This window comes from Phragmites australis, chromosome 2, assembly GCF_958298935.1.
Source record: "Phragmites australis chromosome 2, lpPhrAust1.1, whole genome shotgun sequence".
Classification (NCBI taxonomy): domain Eukaryota; kingdom Viridiplantae; phylum Streptophyta; class Magnoliopsida; order Poales; family Poaceae; genus Phragmites; species Phragmites australis.
Window position 1 is genome coordinate 36,388,847 of NC_084922.1, and position 19,278 is coordinate 36,408,124.

Here is a 19,278-nt window from a genome sequence, read left to right on the forward strand (position 1 = left end):
GATCTTTCGCGGGTGTCCAGTGCTATTGACAGAATATGACGGATGGTCGGAGTTGGAGACTGTTGGAGGATTAACTCCTGTCGCAGGGATCCCGAGAGATCCCTTTTTAGAGATTCGGCCGGGGGAATGATCCTGAATAAGTTCGTCGGAGAAATGAATGAGAGTAAATGCAATGGCCGGTAGTGAGGGAGAAGACCTAGTGCAGACAAAAGTAAATGCACCGGAAAATTAGACAGGTTCGGGCTGCACGGGGGCGTAATACCCTACTCCTGTATGGATGTAATGACTGCCCTGAGGAAGTCCCTCAAGGATGTTGCTGGTTACAAGAATATTGTGTCTAACTAGGAGCTTGAGGCTCCTTGTTCTTGGGGCTGGAACTACGGTTTGGTTCTTGGTGCTTCTATGCTCGATGCTTGCGGCCTCTTGGACGTCTCGGATGTATCTTTGGTCGGATTCTCTTTCGGTCTATTCTTCGGTTGATCGGGGGGTGGTTGATTCGTTGGGCTTTGATGGATTGCCTGTTCTCTTCTGTGTGCCGACTCTTTTATGCACTTGCCGGCTGCGACATGCCCCGAACGGGAAGGAGGGGGCACAAGTTCCAAGACGCCATGACTGAGAAAGGCGTCATCATTTCCGCTGGGCGAAGTGACCGGGGGGGGGGAGCGCGGCGCACGCCCGGTCACTTGTCACCATAAACGCCCTGGCAACGGGCGCCGTAGGGGGGCCCACCGGGCAGCCGCAGAGCGACCCGGTGTGCCCGCCCTGTCTTGTTCCTCTGCCACAGCAGGGTGGCGGACGGAACGTCTTGATCCTGGCGATTTTATCCCGAGACACACCGGATGATACGGGACGCGACCCGTGCAATTAATGGCCCCACGCCTCTCTGCCACAACGTGGCAGGAACTGACACTGCGGCGGGAGCAGTTAGGAATGTCAGGCCGCGCACGCTCATTAAATGCGGCCCCAGGCCTCTGACTGATTGACACCTCATCGGCGGGCCCCTCGGGGGCCATCCCGGGTCGTCGGGGCACCGAGCGCTCGAGGGTACTGTTCACCTCCCCGAGCACTCTCTCCCGAGAATGCTTATCCTTGTCCTCGGGGCACCGGGTGCTCGGGGGTACTGTTTACCTCCCCGAGCACTCTTGTACGAACCTTCGGGGAACCGAGAGCCCGGGGGCTGCCACGTGCAACCCCGACCACTCTCTCCCGAGCACTTTTGCACAGATCTTTCGGTGAACCAAGAGCCCGGGGGCTGCCACGTGCAGCCCCGAGCACTCTCTCCCGAGCACTTTCACACTGACCCTCGGGGAACCGTGCGCTCGGGGACTGCTGCATGCAGTCCCCGAGCACTCTCTCCCGGAACTTAGCTATTCTGATCGTCGGGGGACTAGGGTGCTCGGGGGTGACCGGGCACCTCCCCGAGCACTTTCTTCCCGGTACTTAGACTCTGCGGGTCATCGGGGAACTGGGGTGCTCGGGGACCAGGGACTGTAACCCCGAGCACCTTTCTCCCGGAACTTAGACTTTCCTCACCTCGCAGGAGGGACCTCGCGGGATGGTGACACGTGGCGGACGGCTGGCCTGGCCTCGGGACTCAGGGACCCCCGGTTCCTGATACACTGACAGAGACGGTGGAACTTAAGCGAGTCCAGGCTTGGGTGCAGGTGCATGACCTAAAAGAGAAAATTCGTACTGGGAGTGTTGCTTCTCAACTAGCAAGGCGGGTGGGCTCTGCCATCCGCTTGGACGAGCTCTTGGTTAAAGGTCATGGCAATGGGGTTAGGGTTCGAGTATGGATTGAGGTCGATAAACCTCTTACGAGGGTGGCGAGTTTGACGTTGAACAAAAAGAAGATGTTCTTCCGCTTTATGTATGAGAAGATGCTGGTGTTTTGTGGAGTGTATGGATTGGTTGGGCACGTTACAAAGGAGTGCGATGACGGGGTTCACTCAGAGGAGGTGATCGGCTTTCCAGCGTCTCTCATCGTGCCAGAATTCAGGAAAAGGAGGACTGGGTGTCGGGAGGAAGAGGATGTGGGAGCAGTCATGGACGAGGAGGTCGTGGGGGACTTGGATGTCGAGGGGCAGCTTCGAGTCGGAGGAGCTTAAGGATGAGGACATTCGTAGCACACCCTCGAGCATGGCAAAATGACTTGCCCTGAGGACTTCTTTGGGTCCCTCTTGCAAGAGGAGGATAGGGATGGATGAAGGTGATGAAAGGAGGAGAGGTGACGTCCTCGCTCTGACGGCTGACCCTCATGTTGTGGCAGAGACAGCTGGGAACGGAGAGGAGTTGATCGGTGATGATGCAGTAGAGCACAGTAGAGACAGTAAGAGGCAGAAGAAGGAAGGAAGCACTACTTCAAACAATGACTTGGCAAAATCGGCAGGCTCCTCGGAGGGCCCCCGCTGAGCCTAATGTATTGCCTGAGTTGGAACTGTCGGGGACTTGGGCAAGCCCGGACAGTCCAGGAGTTGGTCTGCCTTGTGTAGACCCATCGGCCCAAGCTCATTTTCCTATCAGAAACTCGCCAGGATTGTGAGTATGTGAGAAAGTTGCGTTGGTGGCTCGGAATGAAACACTGCTTTGCTGTGAAAGGAGAAGGAAAGGGAGGAGGTTTGGTGTTGTTTTGGGAGGAAGGGCTGGTGGTGGAGTTGTTATCCTATGGCTTGCATCATATTGATGTTCACATAAAGGAGGGTGCGTCAGGGATGCTTTGGCGTGCTACTTTTGTGTATGGCGAGAGCCAAAGATGCAGGATAGGCTTCACATGTGGACGCTACTGAGAAGGATAAAGGACTGTTCTGATATACCTTGGCTAATGATAGGGGATTTCAATGAGGCGATGTGGCAAGGAGAGCACTTCTCTCGGTCGCGTAGATCGAAAAGGCTAATGCTGGATTTTCGTGAAGTCCTTTCTCATTGTGATTTGCACAACATTGGCTTCGTGGGCCTCCCGTGGACTTATGATAATAAGCAAGATGGTTTTCGCAATGTGAAAGTCAAACTGGATTGTGGCGTCACAAATCCGGCATGGTCTGAAGCTTTCCCAGAGGCCCACTTGCGCCATTTGGTGTCTTCGCGATTGGGCCATTGTCCCTTGCTTTTGAGACTAAAAGCTCCGCCGAGCAGGAGGAGGGGAAGGAAGGTGAAGCGATATGAAAGCTTATGGGAGTGCGAGGAGGGTTTGTATGAAGAAATCAAGTTCTCCTGGGAGAACTCTCGGCCGGTGGCCAATTTGGGGGACGTGGGCTGCAAACTAAGTTCCATGATGAGCACACTGCATGCATGGGGGAAGGAGCATGTTGGAAACGTCACGGAAGAGCTTGAGAAGAGGCGGCTCAGGTTGGAAGAGCTTAAGTCTCTTAATACCGATGAGGCGCGCTCTGAAGAAAAAAGGCTGAACAAGGAGATGGATGAATTACTCTATAAAGAGGAGTTGCTATGGCTGCAAAGATCTCATATTGCTTGGCTTCGGGAAGGGGATCGAAACACGAAGTTCTTCCATCGGAAAGCTATGTGAAGAGCGAAAAAGAACAACATCACTCGTCTAAAAAACGGTGATCAGTGGGTTGAAGATCCTAAAGAGATGGAAAGATTGACAAGGGATTTCTTTATCTCCCTGTATATGAGAGATAACGAGGTGGATCTGGCGCCTCTGTTACTGATATATGAACGGGTTATTACGGATGATATGAACAAGGGGCTGTGCAAGGAGTGTTCGGATGAAGAAATCAATGATGCCTTGTTTCAAATTGGGCCCTTAAAAGCGACGGGACCAGATGGTTTCCCGGCAAGGTTCTTTCAAAGGAACTGGGCTGTTTTGCGGGATGATGTGATTAAGGCAGTGAAACAATTTTTTTGTGGATGGATTGATGCCGGATGGTGTTAATGATACGTCCATTGTGTTGATCCCGAAGAAGAATGATCCGGAGACGCTGAAGGACTTTCGGCCTATCAACTTATGTAATGTGATCTATAAGGTGGTTTTGAAGTGCCTGGTTAATCGGCTAAGGCCCATCCTAGAAGGGATTATCAGCACAACTCAGAGTGCTTTTATTCTAGGAAGGCTTATAACTAATAATGCACTCATTGCTTTTGAGTGTGTGCATGCTATGCAAAAGAATACATATGAAAGAGGACAATTCTGTGCTTACAAACTGGATCTTGCCAAGGCGTATGATCGGGTGGATTGGCGAACTTTGAAAAAGACCATGATCTGATTGGGTTTTCATCACACTTGGGTACGGTGGATAATGTCTTGTGTCACCATTGTACGCTTCTCTATTTGGTTCAATGGGGGGGGGGCTGCTGCAAGAGTTTTCCCCCTCGCGAGGTCTTCGACAAGGTGATCCATTATCACCCTATTTATTCTTGTTTATTGCTGATGGACTGTCTCGTATCTTGAAAAAGGAGATCGATGATGGAAGATTGAAGGAGTTGGAAATCTGCAGGAATGCACCGGGGGTGTCTCATTTATTATTTGCTGATGACAACCTTCTTTTCTTTAAGGCTATCAATGATCAAACTCATATCATTCTTGAGGCACTGCATCTATTTGAACGCTGCACGGGTCAGCTGCTAAGCCGTGACAAGTGCTCTCTTCTTTTCGACAAGTGCTGCAGTCAGGAGAACCAAGAGGCGGTGGCATCAATCCTGAATGTGCAGCATGTGGGTTTTGAAGAGAAGTATTTGGGGCGCCCTGTCCCGGAGGGTAGAATGAAGGACAACAAATTTCAGCCAATCAAAGATAAGTATGTCAAATGGTTGACGGATTGGTCTGAGAAATACCTCTCATCTGGTGGGAAAGAAACATTGATCAAGTCTATGCTGCAGGCCTTACCAACATATGCGATGGGAATCTTTAAATTCTCGGCAGGATTGTGTGAGGACTTAATGCAAATGATAAGAAATTTCTAGTGGGGAGATGAGGAGAATGTCAGGAAAGTTCATTGGATTGCTTGGGAGAAGATGATAGTTCCAAAGTGCTATAGTGGTTTGGGTTTCAGAGATCTTCGCGCCTTTAATCAAGCCCTCCTTGCTCGCCAAGCGTGGAGGCTAATCCAATTCCCGGAGTCTTTGTGTGCCCGTTTGTTAAAAGTGAATTATTACCCTCGGGGTCAAAATTCATGATACAGCCTTTCCCTCCGGGGGATCACCTTCATGGCAAGGTATAGTCCATGGGTTGGAGTTGTTGAAAAAGGGTCTTATTTGGAGGGTCGGTTCTGGAAGGAATATTAGGATATAGCGAGATAATTGGCTGCCAACGGACAATGCACTTAAAGTTTTGGGAATGAAGGAAGCATCAAGATTACATAGAGTTAATGAGCTCATGGTTCCGGGTACCAAGCACTGGAATGAGGTTCTTATCCATCGGATCATGTGGCCTCATGACGCGGTTGAGGTACTGAAACTAAAAGTTCCAATCTGGGAAGATGATGACTTTATCGCTTGGCATTTTGATCCACGGGGTTTGTTTATGGTCCGGAGCGCTTATCTTTTGGCTATAAAGGTCCGCACTCAACCCTCGCATTTGCTAGCAATCAGTACTCTTGGTGAGGGAGACAATCATATTTGGAAGTGCATTTGGAGTTCTTGGGTTCCTCAGAAAGTTAAAGTTTTTGGGTGGAAACTTGCTCGGGGCGCTCTGGCTACGCAGGTGAGTCGGTGGCGTCGGACTTTGTCCCCCTGGCCGACGTGCTCTCTATGTGGATCTGCGGAGGAGGATGGATTCCATGCTGTGGTAAGGTGCTCCAAAGCCAGAGCGTTGCGGGAGGAAATGAGGAAATTCTGGGCGCTGCCTTCTGAATCAGAGTTCTCCTACTCGGGTTCGGCGTGGCTTCAGGTTATCCTTGATTCGGTGAATGATTTTACTCGGGCTTGCATTCTTCTTTTGTTTTGGCGGGTATGGCATTTGAGGAATGATGCTATCTATGCAAAGGGAGAAGCTTATGTCTCTCAGTCGGCCAATTTCCTAAAAAGCTACTTGGAGTCACTATTGCAAATCCGGCACGGCAATGACGATAAAGGGAAAGCTTTTGCTTCAGGTTCTGGACCCGTGCAGGGTTGTGGTGCTCCCAGACCTCTGCAGCAGGCTGCAACTCTTGCTTGCTGGGTGCCGCCTCCAGTAGGTTGGGCAAAGGTGAATACTGACGCCAGTTTTGATTTGAGGTCTAAGGCTTCTTCTGCCAGTTGTATTATTAGAAACTGCTTGGGTGAGGTCCTGTTGTCTGCTTGGTCTGAACTTTCGGTGAGTCACAGTGCGATGGAGGCCGAAGGTCAAGCTTGTCTGTTTGGCTGCAAACTAGCGCTCGAATGGGTGAACATGCCTTGCATTTTTTAAGGGGATTGTTTGGCGCTCGCTGTGGGACTGTCATCTTCTGAATGGGATCGTGCAAGCTTCGGGTATGTCCCAGCGGAACCACGTGAGCTGATTTAGAGTGCCTTGGTTTCTAGCCCACTCGGCAGCCTAGTTGGAAGGCTCCAGAAGTTCTCACAGTGACCGTGTCGTACCTCGACCAAGACACCAGCCTGCGGTCTCCCTCCTCCACCATGGGGTCGAACGACCTGGAAGGAGCATGGTAGGTGGCACCAACAGAAAGAGCAACCGGATCTTGGAAAGTAGTACCTCGCTTTCCAAAAGTATGGTGCGACAGTGAATCATCCTAGGGATCAGAGGGGTGGCAGTCTCCTGTTCTCTGCCCGTGACCGAAGACAAGGGAGCGTTTGGGAAAAGCATGGGAACCTTGCCTTTTCCATTAGCTTTTCTAGTGTCCTCGTTTGACAGCAAGAACAATGGAGATGCCACCGGACTGGCTGCCGGCGGGGTGGCAACTGTGACTGGTTGGCGCGATGATGACATAATCCAAGCGAAGGAAGACGGCACTGGCAGTGTGATGGCAATAGCTGGCAGGGAAGCTGGAACAGATGGAGCCAAAGCGATGAATGACGATGTTGGGTGTAGACCCCACTGCCAAGCCAACGGTGATGACTCTCGCAGGGGAATCACCACTGGAAGAATCTCGTCATCGCTCGACGCGAGCCTGGAACCCCCAGCCATGTCACTGGCTGCTGGTGTGAGTGACGACCATGCTCCAACAAAGCGACCCGCCGCACAAGAGAAGCAGAACTGCTTTGGTCCTCATCCATCACCATCATGGCGTCAATCCCCACCTGGGTCCTGCTCAACATCGATAGCCCTGACATTAGGCCCCACCGAGGGATGGAGGTCCACCATCTCACGCAGATGGACGATGATCCGGTAACTCAAGCTCATTCCTTCCGGCATGTTGAACACCAACGACTGGGCTACCGGAGGCATGTCGAGCTCAGGGATCAACAGGATCTTCTCCAGCGGAATGAGGGAGGGGTGTACGCATCGAGCCAGGATCTAGAAGACACCTATGTTCTCTTTAGTGAACGTGCCAGGAGCAAGACCAGTGATGAAGCAGGATGATCCTGGTCGCCTATGCAACCTCTGGTAACCAGGCGTGAGCCGGTATCCCCTCCAACTCTAGAACGACCTTGTAGCAGAAGGAAGCTACCGAAGCCAAGGACAAATGGCGCCAAGGTCAGAAATACTAGAGCTAGAGCTATACTAAACACACCTTTATGGTTACATATGGTCTAGCCTGGCCCGTGGGATGCAGAAAGTTGTTGTTTGGGGCCCGCATACCCTCGTAGGCTTGGGCTCACGTGATGCAAAAAGGGTTTCTCAGCCTGGCTGAGTGGAAACACATAAATTGGCTGCTTCTCCAGAGCAAGGATCGCGATATGCAGGCATACGCTCAGCTAATTATGGTATTAGCATGTGATTAATGCATATTAAGTGATATTAGTATGTTCCAACATGAATTAAGGTTTAATATGATAAATTAAGTAATATATGGTGTATTCATGCACAATTAACATCATGTTAACACTTTTTTTTTCATTTCAATCTTATGCAACATATACTCATACGAGTAACCAAATATCGTCTCTTCTCAACCAGGTTGGGCACATGCAGCCAACTAAACGAAGTGACACACTGCATGCATACAGCCTGACTCACTGATACAGGCCAAGCTAGGGCCATGTGAGTAGTAAAATATACCCTTATTTTGTGTAATTATACTCTTATAGTCCTTAGCTTATCTTATTAAGCTTTAATATTCTTAAAATATATCAATACCACTTAATACGCACTAATAACATCATTAGTAGGGCATGATATCTGCATCCCACATACCAGGCTGAGCCACATACATGCAATCAAACACACCTATAGCAGAACATGTGCTTCCTTCTTGTGCCTATCTCTGATCAAGTGATCATCAAAAAAGCATTTAAGGACTTGGCTCCCAAGCAACATAGAGCCAAAGAATAATGGGTTGTTTGGATGCTAACCCATATAAACCTTACCAAACCTTGGTGTTGCCAATGCTTAGGCACTACCAAAATGTTGGCAGGAGTACAATGTTTGGTTTGGAGCCAATACAGATTGCCAAATTTTGGTGTAGTTGATGTATGTTGCTTGGTTTGGAGCCGAATTTAGCTACCAAACTTTGGTAAAGTTGTTACCTGTTGTTTGGTTTACAGCCAAGATGAAATATGCTAACTCTACCAATAAGAGAGGTGAGGCTACCACCTCTCACATAAGCATGCACACTTGAGACATGGACTTGTGATTATTTTCACAACCTGTGTATGTTTACAGCTATATAATAATAATCAGCTTCGCAAGTGATCAATAGATGACACAAGTTCATCGTTTACTACCAAATAAGAGAGCTTCAACATCCATTTGCTACAACCATATATCATGAAGTTGTACAATACAAAATAACCATAGTTCATTACCAAGGTAATCTAGCCTTATGATTGAAACCATCATAATTACAAAAGACTGATCTTAACCTGGCCCTATGAAAGCCCAATAATTACAATATACTAATATTAGCTAGCTTATATATACTAAGGAGTCCACTATACCTACAATGTGCATGACTTCACAAAATATGACCAAAATATGTTGTCAACCACCCGATCATGTGCAATCAAAAAGGGCCACTAACATCTCCACCACCATATTTATCAAAGAAGTCTAACACCCATGCACACCTGGAAAGTTGCATCACTTGCAAAGTTGAGGTAGCTCCGAAAGTAATCCCAGTCTGGCTTAGCAAGAAATGTCACAATCTCAATCTTGTCCTTTGCTGTTATAGTGAGCTCCTCAATTCGCTTCCAAAGATTAGCATTAGGGTCTATTGAGGCTGCTGGGGCTAGTTATTGAACAAGGGCAACAGAGTTACCATATGTAATAGAGTCTATAAGCATCTTAATACTAGCATCCATCTCATCATTTGATACTTTGCCATTGCGGCTTGCCTTGGGTGGCTTCTTGGAAGGTGATTCACATGCTTGCGCTTCTTGCTTGATCTTGAAGAAGGATTAGCACTGCCTTCCAAGTCAATTGGACTATTGCGAGCAATGGTGTCAAAGTCATTCTTATTATCATACCCTGTTAGTACATACCCCTCTCATTCCTTCATCAAATACAAATCTCATCAGACCCATTCTCTAGTATCCAATTGTGAAGCGCACAGCAAGCAATGACCACTTTAATTTGTGATTTGAGCGGTATGAATGACTTATTGCTAAGAATCTTGAAACATTTCTTGAGAGTACCAAATGCCCACTCAAATGTTATCCTAAGTGAGGAATGTCGATGATTGAATAGCTTTTTTGGGCAATTTGGATCTTGTGGTCCAAGGAATTCTTGTAGGTGATAATGAACACCATGATAAGTGGCAATATTCTTGGCCTTGCAGCATAATCAGTATCAGCCAAATAAAATTTCCCTACAACAAGATTAAGAAAGGACCTATTGTCAACTACTACTATTTACTAATAGTATTATTAGTGAGATGAACTTAAAAAATCAAAATACCTTCAAGTATTTTGAGGCTGTTGGAACGAGATAGAGCGTCTTGTAACACAAGAGAATCATGAATAGAACCCTCCCACCTTACTAGGACATAAGGGAATCGAAGGTCGAAGTCAACAACTGCTAATACATTTTGTGTGGGATATGACTTGCCTATAAACCTATCCACCATTTTAGGAGGTACACATGCCCTGATGTGAGTGCCATCTAATACCCCTATGCATCCCTGTTATACAAGAAAACACATGTTAATTTAATTTAAGTAATACTGCTTATAGTAAACTTTATTTTAATATGTTGATCAGAATACCTCAAAGCAGGGGTGGAATTTATTGGGGCTGCTAGTGATCTTAATATGTGTATTAGATCACGAGCTAACTCACCCATGGCTTGTAACACCCAAGGTTTACGTTACCGACCGGAGCTCGGTTACCGAGCTCCGGCGGTAACCGAAAATGCGCGATAACCGCGGTTACCGGTCAAAAATTCAAAAAAATTCAGAGAAAATTCATTTGGCAAAATTTGAATTTTGGAAAAAAAAATCGTGATTTTAGCTGTTCGGTAACCGCTCGGTTTTGGTCGGTTACTAAGCGGTTTGGGTCGGTTACCGAGCGGTTTTCTCGCATTTTTGAATTGGTCGGTTACCGAGCGGTTTGGGTCGGTAACCGCTCGGTTTTCTTGATTTATCGAGCGGTTTTATCGAATTTCAGCGCAGTTCAATAAAAAACCTAAAAAATGGCTCAACCTTGTAAAATCAATAACTAATTCATCTGAGCTTCAAATCAAGTGAAACAAATTTTGTTAGCTTCCTTGTAACATTATCTACATGACATAAGTATTTATACTCATAAAAAAGTTCAAAATTTTCTGTGAGAAATTTTATTTGTTAAACCAAGTTAAATGCATAGTTTACTCTTTGCTAATCCAAAAATCATGAAACTAATTTTTTTAGTCTTCTTACATGATCCTATGTCTTTTAAAAATACATGAACTCATGACTTAGTTATTGTAATATGCATGATTGTGTAAATGTGTTGCGACTAGATTAATTCATAACTGACCCATCACACCTCAAAAATTAGTAAAACCACTTTCATTAGCTTATTTATACTATGATTTACGTAAAAAAATAATAGTAGACATGAAAAAGTTAATTACAGTGCTATTTCTTAACATATTCACTTTATACTTGTGAACTTTGTAAAAATCATAGAGAATTTAATAAAACTGTAAATAAAGTGAAATCAATTTTAAAGATTCTCTTAAAATACGTTTTATATAAGAAAAATATGTGTTTGCATGTTACACTTTTCCTTAACGTGAGTTAATAACTGAGCCGCACGCTTCAATTTTTTTCATTTTTTCCAAAATTTCTCCCTATATGATGCAAACGACATTATTTTTGAAAAAAAAATCACAGAAGGTCTTAGAATTGTGTCTAGTTTTTTTAAGATTTTTTGATTTTTTTTTGAATTTTTTGAATTTAAATTTCGGTTACCGTTCAGTTTCTGAAACCGAACCGGACCGAGAAGGGCGGTAACCGCGATTTTTAGATGGTTACCGACGGTTTTTTAACCCTGGTAACACCACATTGAAATACCTACTCACTGTCTCATCAGATCGCCATAAGGAAAATCCTACGGATCCATTAGTATGATATTATACAACCATATTATGAAACATCGCAACTTGCTCGTCTACTAAAATATGAAAAGTGTCATTCAGTAGCTCCCTATTTCTGAGGCAAGCACAGAGCTTGTAGAACACATCTCTTCCCATCCTCAACTAGCTAATACACGTCCTAAGATGTCGATCATCCTAATTAATTCGTTGCCCCTCTAGATATCCCTATCAACTTAGAGGACCATACTTCATACCTTTACATTGGTCCTCCTACCGTCTCTTTTCCTCCACCACATCATCACAAGAACAACAAGAACAGCTAGTACCTTCTGTCTCCACACACAGTAAGAAAGATGGTGCTGATTCCATCTAGGCAAAATAAATATGGATGGTATGCATAAGTACAAATGATGGCAGATCAATTGCACAAGGTAGCCGATTGGTCAATTAAAAAGGGGAAAAGCACGTATAGGAAACCAAATCAGGATTGAAAAGGATTTGTTTTTTAAAAAAGAAACAACATTAATAAGAACAATGCTACTGGGGAAAACAGAAATGCTCACCTTCAATTCTTGACTTGTCAAATCGATGGCCAGCTCACACTCCACAATCCGTCCGCACTAGGCTGCTTCTGTTGATTATTACTTTGGTGAATAGCAAAGATAAATCAAAGGTGATTAGCAATCAAGAAATCAGATGAGGGAGTCGTACTGTTGCACAGCTGCAGCTATAGCATGGACGGACGGAGAAGCAGAGGCGGCTGCTGTGCGGTGAGGAATCGGGAAAATGAGAACCTAGGCCCGCTGCCCTTTTATATGCGGTGAGCACAGCAGCCAAGCCTATCGCGCGTTGGCTCCGCCAAATTTTGGTGGCCGATTTCCTCGCCCGCGAAAAAGCCAGCGATTTGGCACCGGTTCTATTGCATGTCACCAAAGTACCAAGGGTGTGCCAAACTTCGATAATGAACCAAGCAGTGGCCAAAATTCATAGGTAGCACCGTTTGATAATGTTCATATGGGCTAGCATCCAAACAGCCCCTAAATTTGGTGGAGTCAGCCTAATCTTATAACTAACATGAGATCATCATGACACCACAAATGTTGATTAAATTTGGTGGGGCCAGTGGAATTTTATAGAGTAAATTTTGCAAAACTACATATACTTCAATAAAATTATCGTAAAACTACATATTTAAACAATAGTTTTACAAAACCACATATTTAATAACAATTTTATTACAAAACTATAGATACTTTGGTAAAATTATCGTAAAATTACATATTTAAGTAATAATTTCACAAAACTACATATTTAGCGCTAATTTTATAGCAATATTCTAGAGGAGCGGTTCCCAGCTCTATTACCATGACGATCAGACCTCGCTTGTAGTCTCACAGCAGCTACCAACTCATGAAACGGACCGTCCGAGAGTTCATGTGACTTCGTCAGGTTAACAAGTCTGCGATATAATCTATAGCTTTATGATAAAATTGGTGCTAAATTTGTAGTTTTGTGAACTATTTTTGAAATCTGTAATTTTGCTATTTACGATAAGTTTTTTCTAAGTATTTATAGTTTCATGAGCTTTCAGACAGTCTGTTTCATAAGCTGCTAGCTACTGTAAGACTACAAGCAGGGTTTGATCATTATGGTAACGAGGCTAGAAACAACTCATCTAGAATATGCAGTTTTGCAATAAAATCGACGCTAAATCTGTAATTTTATAAAATTATTGCTTAAGTCTATAGTTTTACGATAAAATCAGCATTAAATCTTTTAATTTTGTGAAATAATTGTTTAAATCTATAGTGTTACGATAATTTTACCAAAGATATGTAGTTTTGCGATAAAATTGATAATAAATTTGTAGTTTTATGAAACTATTATTTAAATATATAGTTTACGGTAATTTTATCAAAGTATTTGTAGTTTTATGAAATTTACTTAATTTTAAAACTAACATCGCGCAAAATACAAATGTAAAGTTAGCTATAAGGACTTTGCCAAAGAATAAAACTCAAGACAAATTTCCACAGATTAGAGATTTCTATTCTATGTATCGCAACAGTTGCTTCCGCGTATCCTTATTTTGGACTGATGTATTTACAAACTTCAACTGGAGGCTGGGAGGCTGGCCCCACCCGTCATTCGAACACAGAGTCCTTCATCTGCAATATCCCACAACTCAAGGGATCTCAATATAAACACGAGAAAATTGATCATTTGATATCAAAATATGTGACAATTGCCTGTTGAAGATGACACATAGGCGATCCTAAGTCTATACAGATAAATTCAGTGTCAATTTAACTGACATTTCAATGTTTTAGAGGTCAAATGATTAAATCTCTCGTATAATCACGCACCCAAAGCCCCAAGCCTTCCTCTCCAATCCCAATATCCCATCTCTCCGCCGGCGGCAGCCGAACCAACAACCCTAACAGCGTGACGACCAACAACCCTAACGCCCGCATCCTGCTGCTTTTCTCTCGATTTTCGAAGCCCAGCTAAACCCTAGCCCCCAACCATGGCGTCGGAGGACGAAGCGAATGCGGCGGCGGCGGTGGAGGCGGAGGGGAAGGAGTGGCGGCGGAAGGGGAAGCACGACAAGCCCAAGCCGTGGGACGAGGACCCCACCATCGACCACTGGAAGATCGAGAAGTTCGACCCCGCGTGGAACGAGAGCGGCATGCTCGAAGTCAGCTCCTTCTCCACCCTCTTCCCCCAGTACCGAGGCAAGGGTTCCGTCCTCTTCTCCACTTCGCCCCCGCAATTTGTTGCATGAGGCGCGTTTTGAGTTTATTGGAGACGAATTGGTGAGTTATTGCTTGTTTGGATGCAGAGAAGTACCTGCAGGAGGCGTGGCCGATCGTGAAGGGCGCCTTGAAGGAGTTCGGGGTCTCGTGCGAGCTCAATTTGGTACGTGATGAGTGATTAGTCTTATTTTTTGGATTGCTATTGGGTGTCGAGATCGTTATGTGGTAAGCACTTGATATAAAGACCTCTCATGATGTGCGTGTGTAGGTGGAGGGATCCATGACGGTTTCCACCACCCGGAAGACCAGGGACCCCTACATTATTGTCAAGGCTAGGGACCTGATAAAGCTATTGTCGCGGAGCATCCCTGCGCCTCAGGTATGACTCCTTGTGTATTCAGTTGTTAAGGTCTTATCTGTTTATACTGTGTGGAGCTTGTTGTCGAACTTTTGGGAGGTAGACTGCGTATCTGAGTGGAGTTGAGTTAGTTTATAATTTTGTTCGGGTATAGCAAGTAATTTCCATGTCCCATGCCATGATCAACTCTTGCATGCAGATTGAGGAATTTTTTTCATTTATTTGGAAAACTGTATGGAACTTGTTTGATCTCAATCAATACTGGTTTTTGCAGGCAATCAAAATTCTCAATGATGAAATGAGTTGCGATATTATCAAGATTGGTAGCCTTGTAAGAAATAAGGTAAGACTCCTTTTCATCATTCAACTTCCTTCCATCTCTCTTCTAGAGATTATCCTTAATTAACTCAACATTAGAAGGTGCTTCTCTGTTTGCTATGAAATATTCCACTGGGAAGAACAATGTCAAGATCATTCATGTAACTCATAAAGTAAAATGATGGATCTAATCTGATGAGGACACTAAATAACCTTTTGAACCATTCACAACATGGTCAACTGCATTTTGTTCCAGATTCCTTAAATGTATCACATGCATTTCGTAGTTGTTCGTGGTGTTATTGAAATTATATGTGGTATTTGTTTGTTTGTTCATTTCTAATGACACAACTAAATTGGCAATATCTGGGATAACCTTGCTCCCCATTCCAGATTCCTTAATGATCACATGCATTTCGTAGTTGTTCATGGTGTTATTGACATTGTATGTCGTATGTGTTTGTTTATTCATTTCTAATGGCATGACTAAATTGGTAATATCTTGGACAACCTTGCTCCCCAGCCTCCCACAGTTATGTTTGGTCATTCTATAGTGCTGTATTTCTCATGTTTGCTAGGCTCGGGGTTTCTTATACAAGCCTCCGTACGTGTATTTTGTGATTGTACATAAACATATCATCACAAACCTTTGTCATATAATCATCTGCGCAATAGCTTGTACTTTGTTGCCCCCATAGAGTTTTATGAATCTTAGTATACATTGATTTGGTAACCTACAGTATAAGGTTTCTTTTGCTGGTATTATTTAAAAATATCACATTGATATTTTTAATAAAGTTTGCAATGGGCGTGACCATATGATAATATGCTAAATATAGTTAGCTATTTAGTGTCCTTGCTCACTGTTTCTGTCATATTGAATTTAACTTATCCTCCAGTCCATTAATAATGTGCCATCTGCAGGAAAGGTTTGTTAAAAGGAGAGAACGCCTTTTAGGCCCTAATTTATCTACCCTTAAGGTAAAAGTTGTTCTCACTCCTATGGGCGCCTTCTTTAATGTCAAACTCAGAATAATCATAAACCCCTTCGTTGCTTACACTTTGTTTCATGTACTACAGGCCATTGAGATTTTGACTGGCTGCTATATATTAGTGCAGGTTTTTGCTAATTTCTTACCTTACTATGTGCTACATTTTAGATTGCAGTGTGGGGTCTTTTTTGTTACATTATGGGGTTTCCTCCTTTTTATGTAATTTGTGAATGTTATTTATTACTGCTGTTGCCTTACCAATGAAAGGGAAACACGGTCGCAGCCATGGGTTCCTTTAAGGGACTGAAACAAGTTCGAAGGATTGTAGAGGATTGCATAAAGAACGTAAAGCATCCAGTGTACCACATCAAGGTGGTTTTGCCCTTCTAGATGTTCTTTTGAAGGGATGTTCACAGGGAACAAATTATTGGTTGCTTATCTATTACTTTCAAACTATATAGGAACTCCTAATCAAACGTGAGCTGGCTAAAAATCCTGCTCTAGCCACTGAAAGCTGGGATAGGTTTCTCCCGAATTTCAAGAAGTAAGTGACTTGCATCGTATTTATAATAGAGGGTCTATACCAAGTATATTATATGTATCTGATTCCTTGTCACACTTTATTTTTCAGGAAGAATGTCAAGCAGAAGAAGCCTCAAACTAAGGAGAAGAAGCCATACACACCCTTTCCGCCGCCTCAACCACCTAGCAAGGTAAAGTCCTAGTTAAAATTTTCATTTCAATCTTATTGTTCCTAAAGTTGCTGTACTGGTTTGTATACAACCTCCACAACCAGTGTACTAGTAAAATTATTAGTGGTTAGCAGTACTGTCCTGCAACTTATGCTTATTTCAGCTGCCCATGCACACAGATAATTCATTACATGTCATTATCTTTGTAAGATTTGTGCAGTTCCTAGTATGCTACTTGAATTTGGAGCGAATAGCATCCACAGGCTATATGCAGCTTCCTTATTTGTCTTGTATTATGTGGGTGTAATAGTTGAAAGTGCTTCATATCTTTTGCTAGTTTCCTTTTGCATATTGTGCTCTAGATTGATTTATCATTTTGGTGTAGATCGATCTTGAACTTGAGAGTGGTGAGTATTTCATGAGTGACAAAAAGAAATCAGCAAAGAAATGGCAAGAGAAGCTGGAGAAGCAAGCAGGGAAAGCTGAAGAAAACAAAAGAAAGAGAGAGGCTGCATTTGTTCCTCCAAAGGTTTGAATGGTCTCACTGTTTTAAATATTGTTTTGATTCTCGTTCTCTAGCATTCATGATTAAACATGCCTTGTTATTTGTTGCAGGAGAACACTGCAGGCCCGTCTGAATCTGACAAGACTACCAATGCCAATAATGAGATAGCCGATATAGCCAAGTCCTTGAAGGTACACTGCTATTGTTGTTTCGTGCTTTATTATACCAACAACTGTTATTGTTAACTTGTTTGGGAGTATTGGGTGTTCTTCAGTTAGCATGGTCACTTATCATCCTTGATTTATTCTCTATTTGCAGAAAAAGGCAAAAGAATTCAGAAAGAATGAGGCACAGGAAAATGTCAGAGTTGAATCGTATCTCGCAAGTACTGAAGAAACGCTTCCAAAAAAGAAGCACAAATCAACCAAGTCCAAGTAGCTGTAATCTGAATGCATCATGACAGTGACTTCATGAGTAAATCTTCATCAAAGCCATTGCCATAACTAGGCCATTCATACCCTTATCCCGTTACAGTGCAAGAGTTGCAATTGAAGATGATAGAACAAACAATCTGAACCTTTTGTTGGTCTGCTCTTATTTGCTCTTGATGCAAAAGTTGCTCTGCGCGGTTTGTAGTATTTTCGTGGCCAACTGCCACAATGTGATGAACATGAAAAAGTTTGAGTCATTCGATCTTGTAGTTCAAAGACAAAGATGATAATCTGGTTAAGCTTATCGGTTTGTTCATCATATAAATTCTGTTGTTTGTGTCTTAGTACCAAACCGTTTGAATGCTTTGGTGGATTGGGCCCTGGGCTAACAGAGTTTCCCACCACATTAGTCGGACCTTCTGGTTCAGGGGTGGAAACCCCTTGCTCCTAGACAGTCATTACGAACCTGTAGTGTACTCTCCATTTGTCTTATTCAGGGAGGACCATCAATGCCTAATCTTCTGCCATCACCTGTGACTTCATGCACCCCCTAATCTCGATCCCAGCCAACTCACCTTGTGCTCCTTGCCCTTTGGCGCATGCTTTTCCCTACGCGGCCGGCTCGACTCGGCCATCCGGTTCACGAACCGCAGTGGCAATCGTCAGTCGGTCTGGAACTGTTCGCCCGGGTCCCGTCTGCAGGCACGCGGGCGCCAGCATCAAGCCATAGTCAATGAGCTCTCCCCTCCCGCGGCCGTGACCACGACTCCACGGCCACGCTCGTCGCACCGCACCGGTAACATTTCCGGGTGCTGACGTGCGGACCCGGCCCCTAGCGCATTAGCTTCCCAGGCCAAGCACCGAGCGCTTAGCGTGACCGCTCGTGCTCCGCACACGAGACATGCACGCCTCCGTACGTGCCGGTCACTCGAGCATCCGAGCATGGTGTACCCAGCCAGCCACCGGGGAACCGTGCGCGCGTACGTTGTACTGCTCGAAGCTTCCTAAGGGCGTCCAGCGAGCCGCGTCGGCACTCGGCAGCGCAGGCGGCAACGCCGCGACGTGAGACCAATTCAGACAGCGAACTCTTTTTTAGAGGAAACAGAGGAATACTTGGGAAGGAAGAAGAAAGGTGGAAGGGGAGAACTCTGTTTCGACTGGCAAATATGAAAATCCTGGAACCCAAGTGGTGTTTTAGCTCTAATATCGAGTCACTCCTTGGATTTTCTCTCTAAAGGTAGAAGCATACGCGTCCTATCCCTTACTAGCAGTATGCAACGCACTAGAAGGCAAGCTTCTCTTTAAAGAAATATCGTCATCAAATTCATCCAATAGGTGCAGCGCTCCTCCTGATGTACATATTAATACTCATACAAATTCCATGACCATAAACAGAACAACAAGAAATCTAAGGAAAAGTAAAGATTTTCCAACATGAAAAAAAGTGGAATTGCACAATGCAATGATCGTTTCAGCAGAAATAATAATATAGACAACTATATAGTTTGTCAACGGGTATGTTTTACCATAAAAACAAATACCAGATTTTTAAACTTGGCTGTATTTGTATCTCACATCTATTGGAAAAGCCAAACAAGTTGGGGATAAACTTAAACTCACTTCAATGCACAACCAGAAAGCTTATTGCCAACGGATGTTCTTAAATCATTCCTCT

The 19,278-nt window shown here is 44.3% G+C and overlaps 1 protein-coding gene across 1 annotated transcript; it reads left to right on the forward strand.

Moving 5' to 3' along the window:
* The first annotated feature begins 13,864 nt into the window (after positions 1-13,864).
* Positions 13,865-17,907, forward strand: LOC133908593 (KRR1 small subunit processome component homolog). Its single transcript, XM_062350691.1, has 12 exons — positions 13,865-14,286; positions 14,394-14,470; positions 14,576-14,686; positions 14,940-15,008; positions 15,908-15,964; positions 16,064-16,102; positions 16,243-16,347; positions 16,437-16,519; positions 16,607-16,688; positions 17,053-17,196; positions 17,283-17,363; positions 17,491-17,907. The coding sequence occupies exons 1-12, from the start codon at positions 14,079-14,081 to the stop codon at positions 17,608-17,610; spliced, it is 1,176 nt and encodes a 391-aa protein (XP_062206675.1). The 5' UTR covers positions 13,865-14,078; the 3' UTR covers positions 17,611-17,907.
* The last annotated feature ends 1,371 nt before the right edge of the window (positions 17,908-19,278 follow it).